Source organism: Rutidosis leptorrhynchoides, chromosome 1 (genome assembly GCF_046630445.1).
Source record: "Rutidosis leptorrhynchoides isolate AG116_Rl617_1_P2 chromosome 1, CSIRO_AGI_Rlap_v1, whole genome shotgun sequence".
Classification (NCBI taxonomy): Eukaryota; Viridiplantae; Streptophyta; class Magnoliopsida; order Asterales; family Asteraceae; genus Rutidosis; species Rutidosis leptorrhynchoides.
The window spans coordinates 651712231-651732425 of record NC_092333.1 but is presented as its reverse complement, the minus strand read 5'-3'; the positions used below and the strand labels follow the sequence as shown (position 1 = coordinate 651732425).

Below are 20195 nucleotides of genomic sequence, written 5' to 3'. Positions count from 1 at the left end.
GCTGCTTACGCACTATCGTGGTCGGCATTCAAGCACTTGATGAACGAGAAGTACCGTCCCAGAACCGAGGTCAATAAGCTCAAGTCAGAACTTAGAGGGTTACGAACACAGGGATTCGATATTACTTCATACGAAAGACGATTCACAGAATTGTGCCTATTGTATTCGAGAGCGTTCGAAGATGAGGAAGAGAAGATCGACGCGTTTGTGAAAGGGTTACCGGAGAGAATCCAAGAAGATATAAGTTCACACGAGCCTGCATCCATACAAAAGGCATGTAGAATGGCTCACAAACTAGTGAACCAGATTGAGGGAAGAATTAAAGAACAGGCGGCCGAAGAGGCCAACGTGAAGCTAGTCAAAAGAAAGTGGGAGGAAAACGGTGATAAGAGTCACCAATACAACAACAACAATCCCAACAATCGCAACATCAATCGCAACAACAACAAACAGCACAACAACAACAACAACAACAACAACAACAACAACAACTACAACAATCATCCCAACAACAATAACAACCACAACAACAACAACAATCAGAAGCAGCTATGCCAAAGGTGTGAAAAGTATCACTCGGGGTTCTGCACCAAATTTTGCAACAAGTGTAAAAGAAATGGTCATAGCGCGGCGAAGTGTGAGGTCTACGGACCAGGGGTTAACAGAACAAAAGGAACAAATGGTGTCGGAACAAGTAATGGTGGAGCAAGTAGTGTCGGAGCAAGTTATGCCAATGTAGTTTGTTATAAATGTGGAAAACCGGGCCACATTATTAGAAATTGCCCGAACCAGGAGAACACGAATGGACAAGGCGCGGAAGAGTTTTCAATATTAATGCGGCAGAGGCATAGGAAGACCCGGAGCTTGTTACGGGTACGTTTCTTATTGAAAATAAATCTGCTTACGTTTTATTTGATTCGGGTGCAGATAGAAGCTATATGAGTAGAGATTTTTGTGCTAAATTAAGTTGTCCATTGAGGCCGTTGGATAGTAAATTTTTACTCGAATTAGCAAACGGTAAATTAATTTCAACAGATAATATATGTCGGAATCGAGAAATTAAACTGGTTAGAGAAACATTTAAGATTGACTTGATACCAGTAGAGTTAGGGAGTTTTGATGTGATAATCGGTATGGACTGGTTGAAAGAAGTGAAAGCAGAGATCTTTTGTTACAAAAATGCAATTCGCATTATACGAGAAAAAGGAAAACCCTTAATGGTGCATGGAGAAAAGGGCAACACGAAGCTACATCTTATTAGTAATTTGAAGGCACAAAAACTAATAAGAAAAGGTTGCTATGCTGTTCTAGCACACGTCGAGAAAGTACAAACTGAAGAAAAGAGCATCAATGATGTTCCCGTCGCAAAAGAATTTCCCGATGTATTTCCGAAAGAATTACCGGGACTACCTCCACATCGATCTGTTGAATTTCAAATAGATCTTGTACCAGGAGCTGCACCAATAGCTCGTGCTCCTTACAGACTCGCACCCAGCGAGATGAAAGAACTGCAAAGCCAACTGCAAGAACTATTAGAACGTGGTTTCATTCGACCAAGCACATCACCATGGGGAGCTCCTGTTTTGTTTTTCAAGAAGAAGGATGGTACATTTAGGTTGTGTATTGACTACAGAGAGTTGAATAAACTTACCATCAAAAACCGTTATCCATTGCCGAGAATTGACTACTTATTTGATCAACTACAAGGCTCGTCGGTTTATTCGAAAATCGATTTACGTTCTGGATATCATCAAATGCGAGTAAAGGAGGATGATATTCCAAAAACTGCTTTTAGGACGCGTTATGGTCATTACGAGTTTATGGTTATGCCGTTTGGATTGACTAACGCACCAGTTGTGTTCATTGACCTTATGAACCGAGTGTGTGGTCCATATCTTGACAAGTTTGTCATTGTTTTCATCGATGACATACTTATTTACTCAAAGAATGATCAAGAGCATGAAGAACATTTGAGAAAAGTGCTAGAAGTATTGAGGAAAGAAAAACTGTACGCTAAGTTTTCAAAGTGTGCATTTTGGTTGGAAGAAGTTCAATTCATCGGTCACATAGTGAACAAAGAAGGTATCCAGGTAGACCCGGCAAAGATCGAAACTGTTGAAAAGTGGGAAACCCCAAAAACTCCGAAGCATATACGTCAATTTTTAGGATTGACTGGTTACTACAGAAGATTCATCCAAGATTTCTCCAAAATAGCAAAACCCTTGACTGCATTAACGCATAAAGGGAAGAAATTTGAATGGAAGGATGAACAAGAGAAGGCGTTTCAGTTATTGAAGAAAAAGCTAACTACGGCACCTATATTGTCATTGCCCGAAAGGAATGATGATTTTGTGATTTATTGTGACGCATCAAAGCAAGGTCTTGGTTGTGTATTAATGCAACGAACGAAGGTGATTGCTTATGCGTCTAGACAATTGAAGATTCACGAGCAAAATTATACGACGCATGATTTGGAATTAGACGCGGTTGTTTTTGCATTAAAGACTTGGAGGCACTACTTATATGGGGTCAAAAGTATTATATATACCGACCACAAAAGTCTTCAACACATATTTAATCAGAAACAACTGAATATGAGGCAGCGTAGGTGGATTGAATTATTGAATGATTACGATTTTGAGATTCGTTACCACCCGGGGAAGGCAAATGTGGTTGCCGACGCCCTGAGCAGAAAGGACAGAGAACCCATTCGAGTAAAATCTATGAATATAATGATTCACAATAACCTTACTACTCAAATAAAGGAGGCGCAACAAGGAGTTTTAAAAGAGGGAAATTTAAAGGATGAAATACCTAAAGGATCGGAGAAGCATCTTAATATTCGGGAAGACGAAACCCGGTATAGGGCTGAAAGAATTTGAGAACCAAAATTTGGAGATATGAGAGAATTGGTACTTAGAGAAGCTCATAAAACCAGATACTCAATACATCCTGGAACGGGGAAGATGTACAAGGATCTTAAAAAACATTTTTGGTGGCCAGGTATGAAAGCCGATATTGCTAAATATGTAGGAGAATATTTGACGTGTTCTAAGGTCAAAGCTGAACATCAGAAACCATCAGGTCTACTACAACAACCTGAAATCCCAAAATGGAAATGGGAAAACATTACCATGGATTTCATTACTAAATTGCCAAGGACTGCAAGTGGTTATGAAACTATTTGGGTAATAGTTGATCGTCTTACCAAATCAGCACACTTCCTGCCAATAAGAGTATATGACAAGATGGAGAAGTTAGCACGACTGTATTTGAAGGAAGTCGTCTCCAGACATGGAATACCAATCTCTATTATCTCTGATAGGGATGGCAGATTTATTTCAAGATTTTGGCAGACATTACAACAAGCATTAGAAACTCGTCTAGACATGAGTACTGCCTATCATCCACAAACTGATGGGCAGAGTGAAAGGACGATACAAACGCTTGAATACATGCTACGAGCATGTGTTATTGATTTCGGAAACAGTTGGGATCGACATCTACCGTTAGCAGAATTTTCCTACAACAATAGCTACCATTCAAGCATTGAAATGGTGCCGTTTGAGGCACTTTATGGTAGAAAGTGCAGGTCTCTAATTTGTTGGAATGAAGTGGGGGATAGACAGATTACGGGTCCGGAGATAATACAAGAAACTACCGAGAAAATCATCCAAATTCAACAAAGATTGAAAACCGCCCAGAGTCGACAAAAGAGCTACGTGGACAGTAAAAGAAAAGATATAGAGTTTGAAATTGGAGAAATGGTCATGCTTAAAGTTTCACCTTGGAAAGGTGTTGTTCGATTTGGTAAACGGGGGAAACTAAATCCAAGGTACATTGGACCATTCAAGATTATATATCGTGTCGGACCAGTAGCTTACCAACTGGAGCTACCTCAACAACTCGCGGCTATACATAACACTTTCCACGTCTCAAATTTTAAGAAATGTTTTGCTAAAGAAGATCTCACTATTTCGTTGGACGAAATCCAAATCAATGAAAAACTTCAATTCATTGAAGAACCCGTCGAAATAATGGATCGTGAGGTTAAGAGACTTAAACAAAACAAGATACCGATTGTTAAGGTTCGATGGAATGCTCGTAGAGGACCTGAGTTCACCTGGGAGCATGAAGATCAGATGAAGAAGAAATACCCGCATCTATTTCCATAAGATTCATCAACACTTTCAACAGCTTAAAATTTCGGGACGAAATTTATTTAACGGGTAGGTACTGTAGTGACCCGAACTTTTCCATGTTTATATATATTAGATGAAATTGATATTTACATGATTAAGTGTTTCCAACATGTTAAGCAATCAAACTTGTTAAGACTTGTTTAAATGAAATAGGTTTCATATAGACAATTGATCACCCAAGTTGACCGGCGATTCACGAACGTTACAAAATTGTAAAAACTACATGTTGTGGTATATATATAGACATATATATATGGTTGACATAAGAGTATGATGAGTAAGTATCTCACTAAGTATATTAACAATGTATGATATACATAAGAAATGAGATTACTAAGTTAAGAAACTCGAAATGATATATATAACGATTATCGTTATGATAACGTCTACTAAATACATATGTATCATATTAAGATATTGATACACTATATTTCACATGATAAAATGATATTTAAATATATCATTAAGTGTGTTAACAATGAACTACATATGTAAAAACAAGACTACTAACTTAATGATTTCGAAACGAGACATATATGTAACGATTATCGTTGTAACGACATTTAAATGTATATATATCATATTAAGATATATTAATATATCATAATATCATGATAATATAATAATTTAACATCTCATTAGATATAATAAAAATTGGGTTAACAACATTTAACAAGATCGTTAACTTAAAGGTTTCAAATCAACATTTACATGTAACGACTAACGATGACTTAACGACTCAGTTAAAATGTATATACATGTAGTGTTTTAATGTGTATTCATACACTTTTGAAAGACTTCAAGACACATATCAAAGTACTTCTACTTAACAAAAATGCTTACAATTACATCCTCCTTCAGTTTCATCAACAATTCTACTCGTATGCACCAGTATTCGTACTCGTACAATACACAACTTTTAGATGTATGTACTATTGGTATACACACTCCAATGATCAGCTCTTAGCAGCCCATATGAGTCACCTAACACATATGGGAACCATCATTTGGCAACTAGCATGAAATATCTCATAAAATTACAAAAATATTAGTAATCATTCATGACTTATTTACATGAAAACAAAATTACATATCCTTTATATCTAATCCATATACCAACGACCAAAAACACCTACAAACACTTTCATTCTTAAATTTTCTTCATCTAATTGATCTCTCTCAAGTTCCATCTTCAAGTTCTAAGTGTTCTTCATAAATTCCATAAGTATAGTTTCATAAAAATCAAGAATACTTTCAAGTTTGCAAGTCTACTTCCAAGCTTTCTAATCCATTCCAAGTAATCATCTAAGATCAAGGAACCTTTATTATTTATAGTAGGTTATCTTTCTAATTCAAGGTAATATTCATATTCAAACTTTGATTCAATTTCTACAACTATAACAATCTTATTTCGAGTGAAAATCTTACTTGAACTGTTTTCGTGTCATGATTCTGCTTCAAGAACTTTCAAGCCATCCAAGGATCCTTTGAAGCTAAATCTATTTTTCTCATTTCCAGCAGCTTTATCCAGAAAACTTTAGGTAGTAATGATGTTCATAACATCATTCGATTCATACATATAAAGCTATCTTATTCGAAGGTTTAAACTTGAAATCACTAGAACATAGTTTAGTTAATTCTAAACATGTTCGCAAATAAAAGTTAATCCTTCTAACTTGACTTTTAAAATCAACTAAACACATTTTCTATATCTATATTATATGCTAACTTAATGATTTAAAACCTGGAAACACGATGAACACCATAAAATCGGATATATGCCGTCGTAGTGAAACCGGGGGCTGTTTTGGTTTGGATAATTAAAAACTATGATAAACTTTGATTTAAAAGTTGTTCTTCTGGGAAAATGATTTTTCTTATGAACATGAAACTATATCCAAAAATCATGGTTAAACTCAAAGTGGAAGTATGTTTTCCAAAATGGTCATCTAGACGTCGTTCTTTCTACTGAAATGACTACCTTTACAAAAACGACTTGTAACCTGTAATTCTGACTATAAACTTATACTTTTTCTGTATAGATTCATAAACTTAAGTTCAATATGAAACCATAGCAATTGGATTCACTCAAAACGGATTTAAAATGAAGAAGTTATGGGTAAAACAAGATTGGATATTTTTTGATTATTTTAGCTACGGGAAATGTTTAACAAATCTATACAAATCATATCCTAGCTAACTTATATTGTATTATACATGTATTTTAATATATTATGTAATCTTGGGATACCATAGAAACGTATGCAAATGTTTTGACATATCATATCGACCCATCTATATATATTATTTGGAACAACCATAAACACTCTATATGCAGTAATGTTGAAGTTAGCTATACAGGGTTGAGGTTGATTCCAAAAATATATATAGTTTGAGTTGTGATCTTGCCTGAGACGTGTATACACTGGGTCGTGGATTGATTCAAGATAATATATATCGATTTATTTCTGTACATCTAACTGTGGACAACTAGTTGTAGGTTACTAACGAGGACATCTGACTTAATACACTCAAATCTTTAAAACATAATAAAAATGGTTGTAATTATATTTTGATCATACTTTGATATATATGTACATATTTGTTATAGGTTCGTGAATCGACCAGTGGCCAAGTCTTACCGACGAAGTAAAAATCTGTGAAAGTGAGTTATAGTCCCACTTTTAAAATCTAATATTTTTGGGATGAGAATACATGCAAGTTTTATAAATGATTTACAAAATAGACACAAGTACGTGAAACTACATTCTATGGTTGAATTATCGAAATCGAATATGCCCCTTTTTATTAAGTCTGGTAATCTAAGAATTAGGGAACAGACACCCTAATTGACGCGAATCCTAAAGATAGATCTATTGGGCCTAACAAACCCCATCCAAAGTACCGGATGCTTTAGTACTTGGAAATTTATATCATATTCGAAGGGTGTCCCGGAATGATAGGGATATTCTTATATATGCATCTTGTTAATGTCGGTTACCAGGTGTTCACCATATGAATGATTTTTATCTCTATGTATGGGATGTGTATTGAAATATGAAATCTTGTGGTCTATTGTTACGATTTGATATATATAGGTTAAACCTATAACTCACCAACATTTTTGTTGACGTTTAAAGCATGTTTATTCTCAGGTGAATACTAAGAGCTTCCGCTGTTGCATACTAAAATAAGGACAAGATTTGGAGTCCATGTTTGTATGATATTGTGTAAAAACTGCATTCAAGAAACCTATGTCGATGTAATATATTTCTATTGTAAACCATTATGTAATGGTCGTGTGTAAACATTATATTTTAGATTATCATTATTTGATAATCTACGTAATATTTTTAAAACCTTTATTGATAAAATAAAGGTTATGGTTGTTTTAAAAATGAATGCAGTCTTTGAAAAACTTCTCATATAGAGGTCAAAACCTCGCAACGAAATCAATTAATATGGAACGTTTATAATCAATATGAACGGTACATTTCAATGATGACTCTGTGATAATGATAATGAGACCGATAATGATGATTAGATGATGATTAAAGTAATTATAATGTAAACGATGATGATGAAGATGCAGTGGGTTTTATAAGAAGAAGAAGATATATGGGTTAATGGTTTAATAGAATTAAGTTATGAATTGAAACAGAAAAACATAGACAGTGGAATGGTTAAGGGTCTTGGTAGGGAGCGAGAGCTCGCGGGTTCTGGCCCTGGCATGGGCAGTTATTTTTTTGGAGCTTTTCTTATGAGGTAGTATTTATTATTACTCCTATTATTATTACTATCATCATTAATATAACTATTATTGTTATTATTACAGATAAATATTATTTTACAAATTACTCCTATTATTATTATTACTATCATCATTAATATCATATTATTACAAATAAATTTTATTTTACAAAAATACATTACAAATATAATAATATCACATGCTACTAAAATTTTTATTGTTAAAATGACAATAAGTAAGCTACATATAAAATATATTAATAATGTAAATATATATATTCTTATCATATATAAATCTTGAAATAAACTTCTATTTTAATATATTATGTTAATTAAATGATAAAAATTATATTATTAAACTACTTTAATAAGTACATACTATATTAATATTAATAAATGTATTATAGAAATAAATAGTTACTACTTAAAGTATATAGGATAAATATAACTTATTTAGTAATATGATATGTAAATTATTAATAAACTTGTTAGTTGTTATTATATGTGTTAATATACATAATTGATATAGGTTCGTGAATCCGAGGTCAAACCTGCATTGTTCAGTTCCGTCGTATACATATTTTTACTACAAAATATCGTATTGTGAGTTCATTTGATTCCCTTTTACTCTTTACATTTTTGGGACTGAGAATACATGCGCTACTTTTACAACTGCTTTATTAAATGCTTTTGAAATACATTTTGAACTGCGAATACATGAAATGCTTTTATAAATATTTGACGAGATAGACACAAGCAAAACATTCCTCGAATGAAGTATGTGGACGTGATAATTGCCACCATTGAATTATGTGGACGTGATAATTGTCACAATTGATATGAATATTTTTCCCCTGATTATTATTGCTTGGTAACCTAAGAATTAGGGAACATCACTAATTTTGAGAATTAGTGCACGCCTAATTGACGAGAATCCTAAAGGTAGCTACCGGGTTTAACACCCCCACCCAGAATGTTCACTAGACGGAAGGGCTAGTGGGCGTGGTGTTTAGTACTTCGAAGTTTATATGATTATTATACAGACGAGATGTTCTGTTTGGGGGATATTATTATGCGCATTATATGTTAAGGTCGGTTACCAAGCCAAGTTATGAAAGCAATGAAAAGTGAATGTTATGTATCGAGAGAATGATTTTATACACAGGTTATGTGTATGTTATTTTTGTGCATAAGATATGTGTACGGTTACTAAGATTTATGAAAGATGATTTCGTACACGAGAAAGGTGTACTTTATTTCAAAGATATCGCATGTACATTACAGGTGGGTATAGGATTCGGGCCCATTTGTACCATGCAGGATTTAAATCTTGTGGTCTATCAAAATGATGAATTTTATTGTTTTATGTTAAACCTATGAACTCACCAACCTTTTGGTTGACACTTGAAAGCATGTTTATTCTCAGGTATGAAAGAAATCTTCCGCTATGCATTTGCTCATATTACATGGAGTCGTTCATGGCATATAGAGGTCCGTTCATCGCAATGGTACCAGATGTTATTGTATTCGTTCAGGAAAATTTGGACGGGGTATGAAAAATTAATTATAATAAATATATTTAATGTACTATTTTCAAATAACATATAATAATAACATACATACATACATATATATATATATATATATATATATATATATATATATATATATATATATATATATATATATATATATATATATATAGTATATAACTGAAATAACAAATATATTACTATAAGTAATATATTATACACAAACTGGTTTGATTAACATTATATGTTCAATATACGTGTTAATATATAAATAATTGATATAGGTTCGTGAATCCGAGGACAACTCTGCACTTGTTTCAATACGTCATATGCATATTTACTACAAACTATCGTATCGTATCGTGAGTTCATCTGCTCCCTTTTTATCTATATTTTTGGGCTGGGAATACATGCGCAACTTTTATAACTGTTTTACACGTTAGACACAAGTACTCAAACTTTTATGCTATATACGTGCTTTGTCATGCTAAATCCCTGCCGTAATATCGTTAATTGCTGAGGTATAAGATGCAAACTTAGTTATTGTGAGTAGCGCTACTGAGAGTGACGTCTCTGTCCATTTGACCGTTGGTCTTTGGATACATAATAATGATTCAACGACATGAATAACAAGTGTCACGATGTAACTTTGTCTAGTAGCGATATTACAAACAGCAACTCTTTCGATTGATATATTTGGTATCAATCAACTTTAAACTGAAATCTTGTCGTCTAATGCTATACTGAACTATTGATTTATGATAAACCTATGAACTCACTCAACCTCGTGTTGACTTTTTAAAGCATGTTTATTCTCAGGTACTTAAATATTACTTCCGCTGTATATCTGCTGCTTTGATGATGATTGTTTGCTATGCTTGGAGTCTTCATTACATATCATATCAATTAAAGACATTTAATGCTCTAAATACAATGTAATCTATTTATCTTCCGCTGCAAAACCTCAATAAAACGTCTCATATAGAGTTGTTCTCACTTATACAACTGTGATTTGATATAATTAGTCACAAATACCCCAGGCCCTATTTGGGGGTGTGACACTTTGTGTCGTATCTAGCACGTTAGTTTTAATACCAATTCTTACGCAATGTCATTTTCGAAATTTGACGCTCCAAAACTGATGTGTCATGTGATTTGACATAAAATCTATCGCCGTTAACCCTTACGCTCCTGTGGCGTCAGTTAGAAAACTGATGGAAAAAAGGTACGCGTCACATGTGTATGGACCAATCAGGTTTCAAAATTAATATTTATATATTATTAATTATAAATATATCAATCAAACTAGGGGTGGTCAGTATTTGGTTTGAAACCGTGGAACCCGAAACCAAACAAACCAAAATTGAAAAACGGTTTTCGGATCGAGTCAAACCTAAACCGAATTGAATTCGGTCTTCGGCTCGGTTTTCGGTTTTGAAAATTCTGAATTCGGTTTAACCGAAAACCGAATTCAAACTTTTTATAATTTAATTTGTATATTTATGTTTTAATGTCATTATAATCTGGGATCCAATCAATAAAATATTTTATCACCCATATGGCGATTTGGTAGCTCACATTATAATTATGTTACTCAAATTATTATGTTCTTCTTCTTAATAATTGAAGCAGTAAACGTCATAATTAAGTTGTAAATATTAATAAATCATCGAATTCTTGATAATTTAATAGTACATCATTGTTTTAGGATATAAATAACTAAGACATCGGTAACGTCACAATTAAACTAACATCGTTATCAGTTTTTTCATAATATTCGGTTTTAACCGAAAACTGAACCGAATTCGAATTCGAATTCGGTTTCCGGTTCGGTTCGGTTTTAACTTTGAATTCGGTTTTCGGTTCGATTTTTGGTTTTGCCCAAAAAAAATTCAAAACCGAATACACCGAACCGAATAAACCGAAAACCGAACCGATGAACACCCGTAAATCAAACCCATACTTTTACTATTCACCCTAATATTTTATTCCAAAAGGCTATTTTCGTCTTTTCACTTCTTAAATAATTACTGTATTTTTTAACTAATACCTTAAGTTTCTTAATGCTTTTATCCTCTCATTTTTCCACGACCTAATAATGTACCAACTACTAATTAAAATTTTATCATATCACCCATCACAAATTTAACACTTTCCATTAAAAAGGTTCACTTTTTCACATTATCACGTCACTAAAAAGTACATCACCTGTCTGTAACGTCACATGCACCGTTAAAAATGGTCAAATTGAATTGAAATTTCCTAGATTTATCTAGAAGTATCTTCTCGTGAACTAGTAAAAAAACCACTACAAATATACGTGGGTTGTATCCCGAGATTTAAGAGACCAATAGCCTGAGGATGCTTTACCTGGTAGCGGTGGAGGGTTGGCTTGCCGTTTACCCGGGGTTTACCCGCTGCGGGGGGCCAATGTGCCCGTTCGTAGTAGGGGTTCCTCGTATATATATATATATATATATATATATATATATATATATATATATATATATATATATATATATATATATATATATATATATATATATATATATATATATATTTTCATATACGCGTACCGGGAGAAAGCAGGTGCAAGGGGAGAGAAAAAAAATTATATTACTATCACAAATTGGTCTTGATCTCCAAAGGTAATCCTCAATGAAATCTTAATATTATTATGTTATTAGCCTTAATAATCATACGGTGTCTATATATATCCGATAAAATTGACTAAACTAATCGTTAGAATTTCAGTTTGGTCTAGATAGAAGTATTCGGGTCCTAAAACATACGACTTAGTAGATAATCAATAAATACAAATTTACTTCACATTTTTTTAGGATAGTGTTCTTGAATCACCGATAGTCAATAAATAAAAAGAAGAAAAAAATAATAAGGTGAAGGTCTCGAGTTATACATGTATCTGAATATTTTAATTATTAATTATGATCTCTTGAAATTAAAGATAAGATTAATTATACATCTATAATATAATTAATAATTAATACGGAGTAATAATAAAATGGAAGAATAAAAATGAAGTTAAGCATGATACGCTGTTTTACGTTCAAAATGCGCAAACAAGAAGGAAGAAATTTTATGATTTTACGCTTCTAGCCTCTAGGGTATAAGTTTAGTTACATAAGAGATTACTATAATTACGATTTAACGGCCTGATATATTGTGTCTTACTTGTATAAACGAAAATAATAAAAATAAACATACAAAGGTCGTTTTAAGTTCTTGTCACTTAATTTTAAAGCATGCAAAACTAATAGTAATTGACTGCTACGGAGTATCAAATAATGAACTAGACTACTTACTATAAAGGTACATAATTACACAATAAAATAAAATAGTATTGAAACTGGATCATTATAACATTTAAGTTAAGACTTTGAAATTAGATGTCAAAATAGTTAAATTATTTTAGGTACCCATTATTGAGGATATTATAAGATGTTTCTGATTTTCTGAACAAGAAATGAAAGGATAATTACTACATAAGTTGAGTTTCACGTAACTTTTAAACTGGGTTACATACTTTTTTATAAACTGTTTGTTCATAGTGATATTTAAATGCTTTATATTGTAATTTGTTTCTAAAATATTTATTGAATTTTGATTGTTGCAATCATGTGATTTTGTTAACTAAACTTATTGATTTTTGACATTTTTAAAATAATGAAACTGGGGAAAAAAAATTGCGGGATGCGTAAAACTACGAGATGGCAATCTTAACAATAAGAAAATAGTGGACGATGTGAAAAACTACGAGTTATTCATCAAAATAGTGGAAGGGCGATGTGCAAAAATACGAGTTAGCTATCAAATAAAGTGGAAAATAGTGATGGGATGCGCAAAACTATGAGTTGATCCTTAAAAGTGGACAAATGACAAAATTACGAGTTGACCATCAAAAAGTGAAATTGTGGACGAATAACAAAACTACAAGTTGGCCATCAAAAAAGTGAAAAAGACGAAAAAAATGAGTTAAAATAGACTTTTGAAATTAATCTTTAGCGTTTGTATGACGAACTCTTATTGAAAATTGTATTCGTCAAATGTTTTTAATGTTTATAAATGTTTTCTTGTGAAAATTGTGATTCTCACAAGACTTTATAGCTGACTCAAGATGTTTTTAAAAATGTCCAAACTCATATTAAAGAAGAAAAACTGGTTAAAGAAGAAAAATAATGTAGAGATTCAATGTGATAAATAGAGTATTAGATTACACGTTTCCGTTGAACTGAAGAAAAATATATTAAGTCCCAATATGATAAAGTGGGTTGTTTCATACCTGGCAGATTCGATTACCCATAAGAAAACCCGTTTAAATGGGGACCAGGGTACTTGTGAAACTCCGTTTAATATATGGTTCTTTTTCACAAACTATTCTTATTGAATATGCAAGTGACTCATTGAAACCGGTCTCTTTCTTGTCTGTAGAGAATCAAAAGGTGTTTGAGCTACCTCCCACTCAAATCTCAAATTTTCATTAGTCGGATCTATATAACATACAAGCTTTCTATTAGTTGGAGGAGATCTTGGATCTATAAAAGACGTATAATGTATTTATAGTTTCTTTATTTTGGTAAATGAAATGACTAATTCCAATCATGATTTATTTCTTACAAGATCATGTCAGATTCCACTATTACAGGAATCAAGTTGTTGATTGTATCAAAGTTAGAATCATTGACCGAGTCTAATAGTGGCTTCGCTCCGCAAATTTGTAGTCTGTACCATTCATTCGGCCTGTAAAATTCTAGACCATAATTAGCGAATATTTTACCATTTTTTTTTTTTTTTTTTACCATTCTTGACTCAAGTTTGACTAATCAGATTTGTCACTTCCAGTATTCTTTTTCCCAGCACAACCGAAACCCGATGATCACAAACCACCAAATCCCGAACATACATCAAGGATCTTTGGGAAGTAATTGAACAAATGTAATAATGAATATATCATATAGAGAGTAGGGTAATAAAAACACTTGCAACCAACCGAAGTTGTAAAAAATGCGAGTCGGGAATGCGTCGGTTGGGACCTTGGAGGAACGAGTCGGTCAAGCCAGGGACGCAACGGGGATGCTTCAGACATTGACCAATGTTGACTTTTTATATAAGTGTAATTAAATATATATTTATATATATAATATTAAATCTTAAATTATAAACTACAATTACAATAAACTGTTAGATAATAGGTTAAACTCAAGCCCACATTTTGGGCTTGGGCTTAACCTATTATCTATTGGGCTTGGGCTTAACCTATTATCTAACATAAACATGAACAATTAACAAAATTATAATTTCTATATAATATTATATAGAGACAGAGATTGACTGACTTTGACCATCTTTGACCGACTTTTTCCGACTTTGACCGACTTTTTACCGTTGACCGGCTTTTTACCGCTGACGCGTTGGTCATACCTAAAAAACGACGCGTCGGTCAAGTCGGCCGACTTTTGCAACACTGCTTACAACGACTTCAAGAGCCAATCGTCCCTCCGAACATTACAATTTCCTTTATTATAAAACCAATTAAAAGAAAATTTACGAATAAAATCGGATAAAAAATCCTTCTTTAACAACCGAGTGCCGAACATGGAGTCATTGCGAAACCTCCATATATGCCATAATAAGAAGCCACTATGACATAAACCTTCACTTTCGAGGCTGAAGTTGCACTCCATGATTCATACCAATCAACCCATTCGGACCAAGATGAAAAGCACACAGTGAGTCGAAGTCAACTTAAACTCTAACCATCCTCCACAGCTTGCGTGCAAGAACACACCCGAAAAGCAAATGATCTAAAATTCCACGCTATAATCGCACAAAGAACACCCGATAACTTCAATCTCCATGCCCCGGACCGAGAAATTAAGACTTGTGAGAAGCCTATTCCACGCAACTCTTCATAAAGTAAATATTAATTTTTCGAGGCAACTCTTTGACCCTTTTAGTGAGATTACTCATAGTTTGGGAACACAATGTAATCCATATAAGCTCGAGCATCCCATAACTTGTAACCTTCGTCTCATGTAAGCGTACACACGCATTTATCATCATCAGTCGCGAGGATTAGCTGACCCAGATCATCCGCGAGATCAGGTGCCGCAGCTAAATTCATTGGCACAATGGACTGCCTACACCATTCCCAAGCCCAATTCCCTTCTATAAACCGATCCGCAATCTTGCAGTTAGCATCCACATCCAAATGGAACAATCGTTTATATTTTTTACATAACGGACAGTCTCCTTTCCAATTGTCTTTTCAGAAACTCGCCGATCTACCATCACCCACTTTAACACAAAAGATATTGATAGGGACAATCTCTTGTTTAAATTTTAGATGAAGGTTGACAATGGATGACCAAGTCTAACTTCCACATCGAACACTACCGTCTAACCCACCTATAGAGCCTTATATAGCTTTAATTACTTTATACTAATGCGAGTTATCACAAGTAAGGAAACGCCACACCCATTTTAAAAGCAACACATTATTGAACGCTCGAATGCTACCAATATTTAGCCCACCATAATCGAATGACGCCAACGCTTGCTCCCACCGAATCCAGTGCATTTTCTTATTATTAGATGTGAAACCTCAAAAGAAACTTGTAGGTATGACTTCGACTTCATTAATGATCGTTTTCGGACATTTAAAAAGCGAACAGAAATAAGTTTCTAACGAACCCAACGCCAATTTAGTGAGAGTAAGCTGACCACCTATGGAAAGTAAATTAGACTTCCATCACGATAATCTTTTTCTAAACCAATCTATAAGAACCTTCCAATTTGCAATACGCTTCATAGACATGCCCATACGCAATCCCAAATATGAGAATGGGACATTAGCTTTGGCGCATCTAACAAAAATGAAAAAGCAAACTCATCAACCTCCAAGTCCGACACTACGAAAACCAAAAAAGGAGGATTTAGCTACGTAAACAGCTGGCCGCAAACTAACATGAAACGCTTGTAAAATCTTAATATGCAGTCGAGGTTCTCTCTATTCCACCTAAAAATAATGATAGTGTCGTCTGCGTACAACAAATGCGAAATATTGAGATGTTGCAACCCAACCGACACTCCAACCAATGGACCAGAATCACTTCACGAGAAAGGCATATATGCAACCCCTCCATCGCTATTAGGAATAAAAACGAGTAACCGCAAATTCCTTAGTTTTACTCCCGTTATTAAAATCGACGTCCGAGAACAATAGAGATACATTTGAATCCATGCCCTCCAATTCGACTGAAGCCCAAAATGTAACATATAATCCAAAAATCCCACCAAACTGTAACATACGCCTTTTTGAAATCGATCTTAAACAATAAAAGTTTCTCTTTATTCCGTTTATTCCACGCGATTAATTCTCCAAGAATTAGAGGGCCATCTAAATTTGACGTCCCCATATAAAGGCCGATTGCTTACATGAGATGATAGAATCAATAACCCTTGCAATATACTTGCAAGAATCTTCGTAATCACCTTATATACCACACCGATATGAGATATAGAACGAAAATGTTTAATTAAAGTAGGGTTACTCACATTTGGAATTAAAGTAATAAAAGCGGATCTGACACCCTTAGGCATCACCTTATTAACCCATAATTAAAAGTAGCCACTAACTCCTCCTTGTTGATATCCCAAAACTTTTTAATAAACGCAAACGAGAAATCATCGGGACCAGGCGCTTTGTTAGTACCACAATCCCAAACAGCATCACGTATTCCGTCTACTGAAACCGCACCTTCCACTGAACAAACATCCGAATCAAAAGTTTCAGCTCCGGAACCAAATAAGGATTAACAAAGCATATTCAGGGGCTGCATATTTAGCTTCATTGAACTCGAAAAAGGTCTTTAATAACAGTAGGATCTATTATCCACTCACGGTTAATAGATATACCTTTCACCATTTGGGTGTTACGCCTTTGTTTCAAGAGAGTGTGGAAAAATTGGGAATTCTCATTCCCTTCCAAATCCCAGTAATAGAATCGATGAATCAACACATGAATAACACGAATCTTCAAACAATACTTGATCAATTGAATAGACTATCAAATCAGATGATTACAAAAGAAAAGGTTTACAAACTTAACACACTCTCAAATACACAATATAGATTTATAGCAGAATACTATAAATCTCAACAGATCTCTCTACTTGAAAATACAGAAACATCAAGAAGATGAAGAATATGAAAACCCTAATTTTGTGACTGAGAGAAAAACGAGAATGTAAAATATTTTTTGTGATAAGTGATAAAGAAAATCACAAAACCCCCTTTTTATATTTTCTGAAGAAATGGAATTTGCACTTTGCACCCCTCTGAATAATAACTTAACACTCTAAGCAGAAATATCTTCAAACACCAACAATAACTTAAATAATTTACACTTTGGCCCCTAAACAATGTCAACACTCTGAGCAGAAATATCTTCAAACACCAACAATAACTTAAATAATTTACACTTTGGCCCCCAAACAATGTCTGCAACTCAACCATTAGCTAACTGCAACTGATCAGCCAATATGCTACACTGGTTCAGCCTTCTTACCTACAAAATAACATCTTAACCCAGAAATGAGAATAATGTCAAGATGTAAAGAAATCAGATTGAACAATTTAAAGACTTTTCAGTTTAACATCCCCCTCAATCTGATTTCTGGAACAAGTCTTTAAGTCCAAGTTTGTTACAAAATATTTTATGTTGACTTGTACCCAACCCCTTGGTAAAGATATCTGCAATTTGATTACATGACTCAATGTTTACAATGTTAATTGCACCTGATGCACATTTTTCTCTTACTACATGTAAATCTATATCAAAGTGCTTTGTCCTTTCATGAAAGACAGGATTATTAGCAATCAAAATTGCAGATCTGTTATCACAAAATAAGTTAACAGGTAAGAGATTTTTATATCCTAAATCTGTTAAAATGTTGATTATCCACAAAATCTCACAAGTAACAGCAGCCATTGCTCTGTATTCTGATTCTGTGGATGATCTAGAAACAGCAGCCTGCTGTTTACTTTTCCATGAAATAAGAGACCCACAAAAATAGACACAAAAACCTTACACGGACTTTCTAGAAGCAAGGCACTTACCCCAGTCAGCATCAACATAAGCATTCAAACCAACAATACCTGATTTGGTTATTACAACTCCTTTTCCTGGAGAACCCTTCAAATATCTGAGAATCCTTACTGCTATTTTAAAGTGAGACTGAAGTGGTGCATGCATATACCTACTCAAACACTGAACAGAAAAAGAAATATCTGGCCTAGTAGTGGTTAAATAAATTAGCTTTCCAACAATTTTTTGATATTCAGTAATATTATTTAACTCAGGATCAGATACAGAAGCACTTGCATTTATTTTGACATTTGACTCAAGAGGAGCTGAAACAGGTTTACTTTCCAACAAACCATACTCATTAATCAACTCTAAACAATATTTTCTTTGTGAGAAGCAAACACCACCATCAATTTTTAAGACCTCAATACCCAAAAAATATTTTAACTCCCCCAAATCTTTAATTTGAAACTTGGTTTTTAAAAACATTTTAAAATTTTCAATTTCTTTATCATCATTTCCTGTAACTACAATATCATCCACATAAACAAGCAAAGCAAGAAAAACATCTTTGGTTTTCTTAACAAACAAAGAATAATCAGAAATAGACTGCACAAAACCATTTTTTAAAGCCAAAGTCAATTTTTCATTCCATTACCTTGGAGCTTGTTTTAAACCATATAGAGACTTAGTTAATTTACAAACTCTTTTTTCATCTTTAGAATAAAAACCAAGAGGCAAATCCATATATACATCCTCCACCAAATCTCCATACAAAAAAGCATTATTAACATCAAGTTGATAAAGACTCCAACCATTTTGAACATCCATAGAAATTAATGTGACGATCGCTCCAAATCCATATGAACGGACATGTCATTCATTGATTTCATTGCGAGGTATTTGACCTCTATATGATACGTTTTGTAAACATTGCATTCTTTTCAAAAGGTACACAATAAATGAATATCAATTTCTAAGGTTTTCAACGTTTGATGATTTCTACATATAGACAATCACCATAAATAATAGTTTACCATAATACATCCGTTGACAATGAAGTCAAAATAAGATACACGGTGATGATTTTGTGAAGCAAAGTTTTCTTAAATAAAGCATGTATGACTCCATGCACATAGCTTGTATCACATATAAGCAAATAGCGGAAGACTTCTAGAAACCTAAGAATAAACTTGCTTAAAAGTGTCAACACAAAGGTTGGTGAGTTCATAGTTTTAATGTTGCGCATAAACTGTATATAAAGGTGAATCACAAGTTTTCAGTTGTTTCATCCAGAAACGTTTATCAAAATATTCTACGAAATTGAGCACCCTGGTAACTAAACTTAACGTATATATATTTTATACCCTTAGTATAATCATCTTAATAATACACGCAAACCAATGTGTACGCTTCTCAAATAGCATACGTCCATTAAAAGGCTAGCGCTCTAGCTCAGACGGGGATATCAAGCCCTATGGATCCATATACAATTATTCGCGCCCACCAGTCCATATCCTATATACTGGCAGCTACTAGTTACCAAAGCTAAGGGATTTTCGATTTAACTAAGTGTAGAATTTAGTATGTACTTGTGTCTTATTG

The 20195-nt window shown here is 33.6% G+C and overlaps 1 protein-coding gene across 1 annotated transcript; it reads right to left on the bottom strand.

Moving 5' to 3' along the window:
* Window positions 1-17103: 17103 nt before the first annotated feature.
* On the bottom strand, window positions 17104-19421 carry LOC139849887 (uncharacterized mitochondrial protein AtMg00810-like). The gene is made up of 6 exons (XM_071839504.1): window positions 19296-19421; window positions 18595-19199; window positions 18369-18546; window positions 18236-18256; window positions 17420-17537; window positions 17104-17267 (listed from the first exon to the last, which is right to left on the bottom strand). Exons 1-6 carry the CDS (start codon window positions 19419-19421, stop codon window positions 17104-17106), a joined length of 1212 nt encoding a protein of 403 aa, XP_071695605.1.
* Window positions 19422-20195: the final 774 nt, after the last annotated feature.

Excerpts from the sequence above, each read along its gene's own strand:
- LOC139849887 (XM_071839504.1), bottom strand. The coding sequence starts at position 19,421 with ATGGATGTTCAAAATGGTTGGAGTCTTTATCAACTTGATGTTAATAAT. Across the intron at positions 18,547-18,594 it reads CTTGCTTCTAGAAAGTCCGT|TAAACAGCAGGCTGCTGTTT; the intron begins GTAAGGTTTTTG and ends TTCATGGAAAAG. Across the intron at positions 17,268-17,419 it reads TAACACCCAAATGGTGAAAG|TGGAAGGTGCGGTTTCAGTA; the intron begins GTATATCTATTA and ends ATGTTTGTTCAG.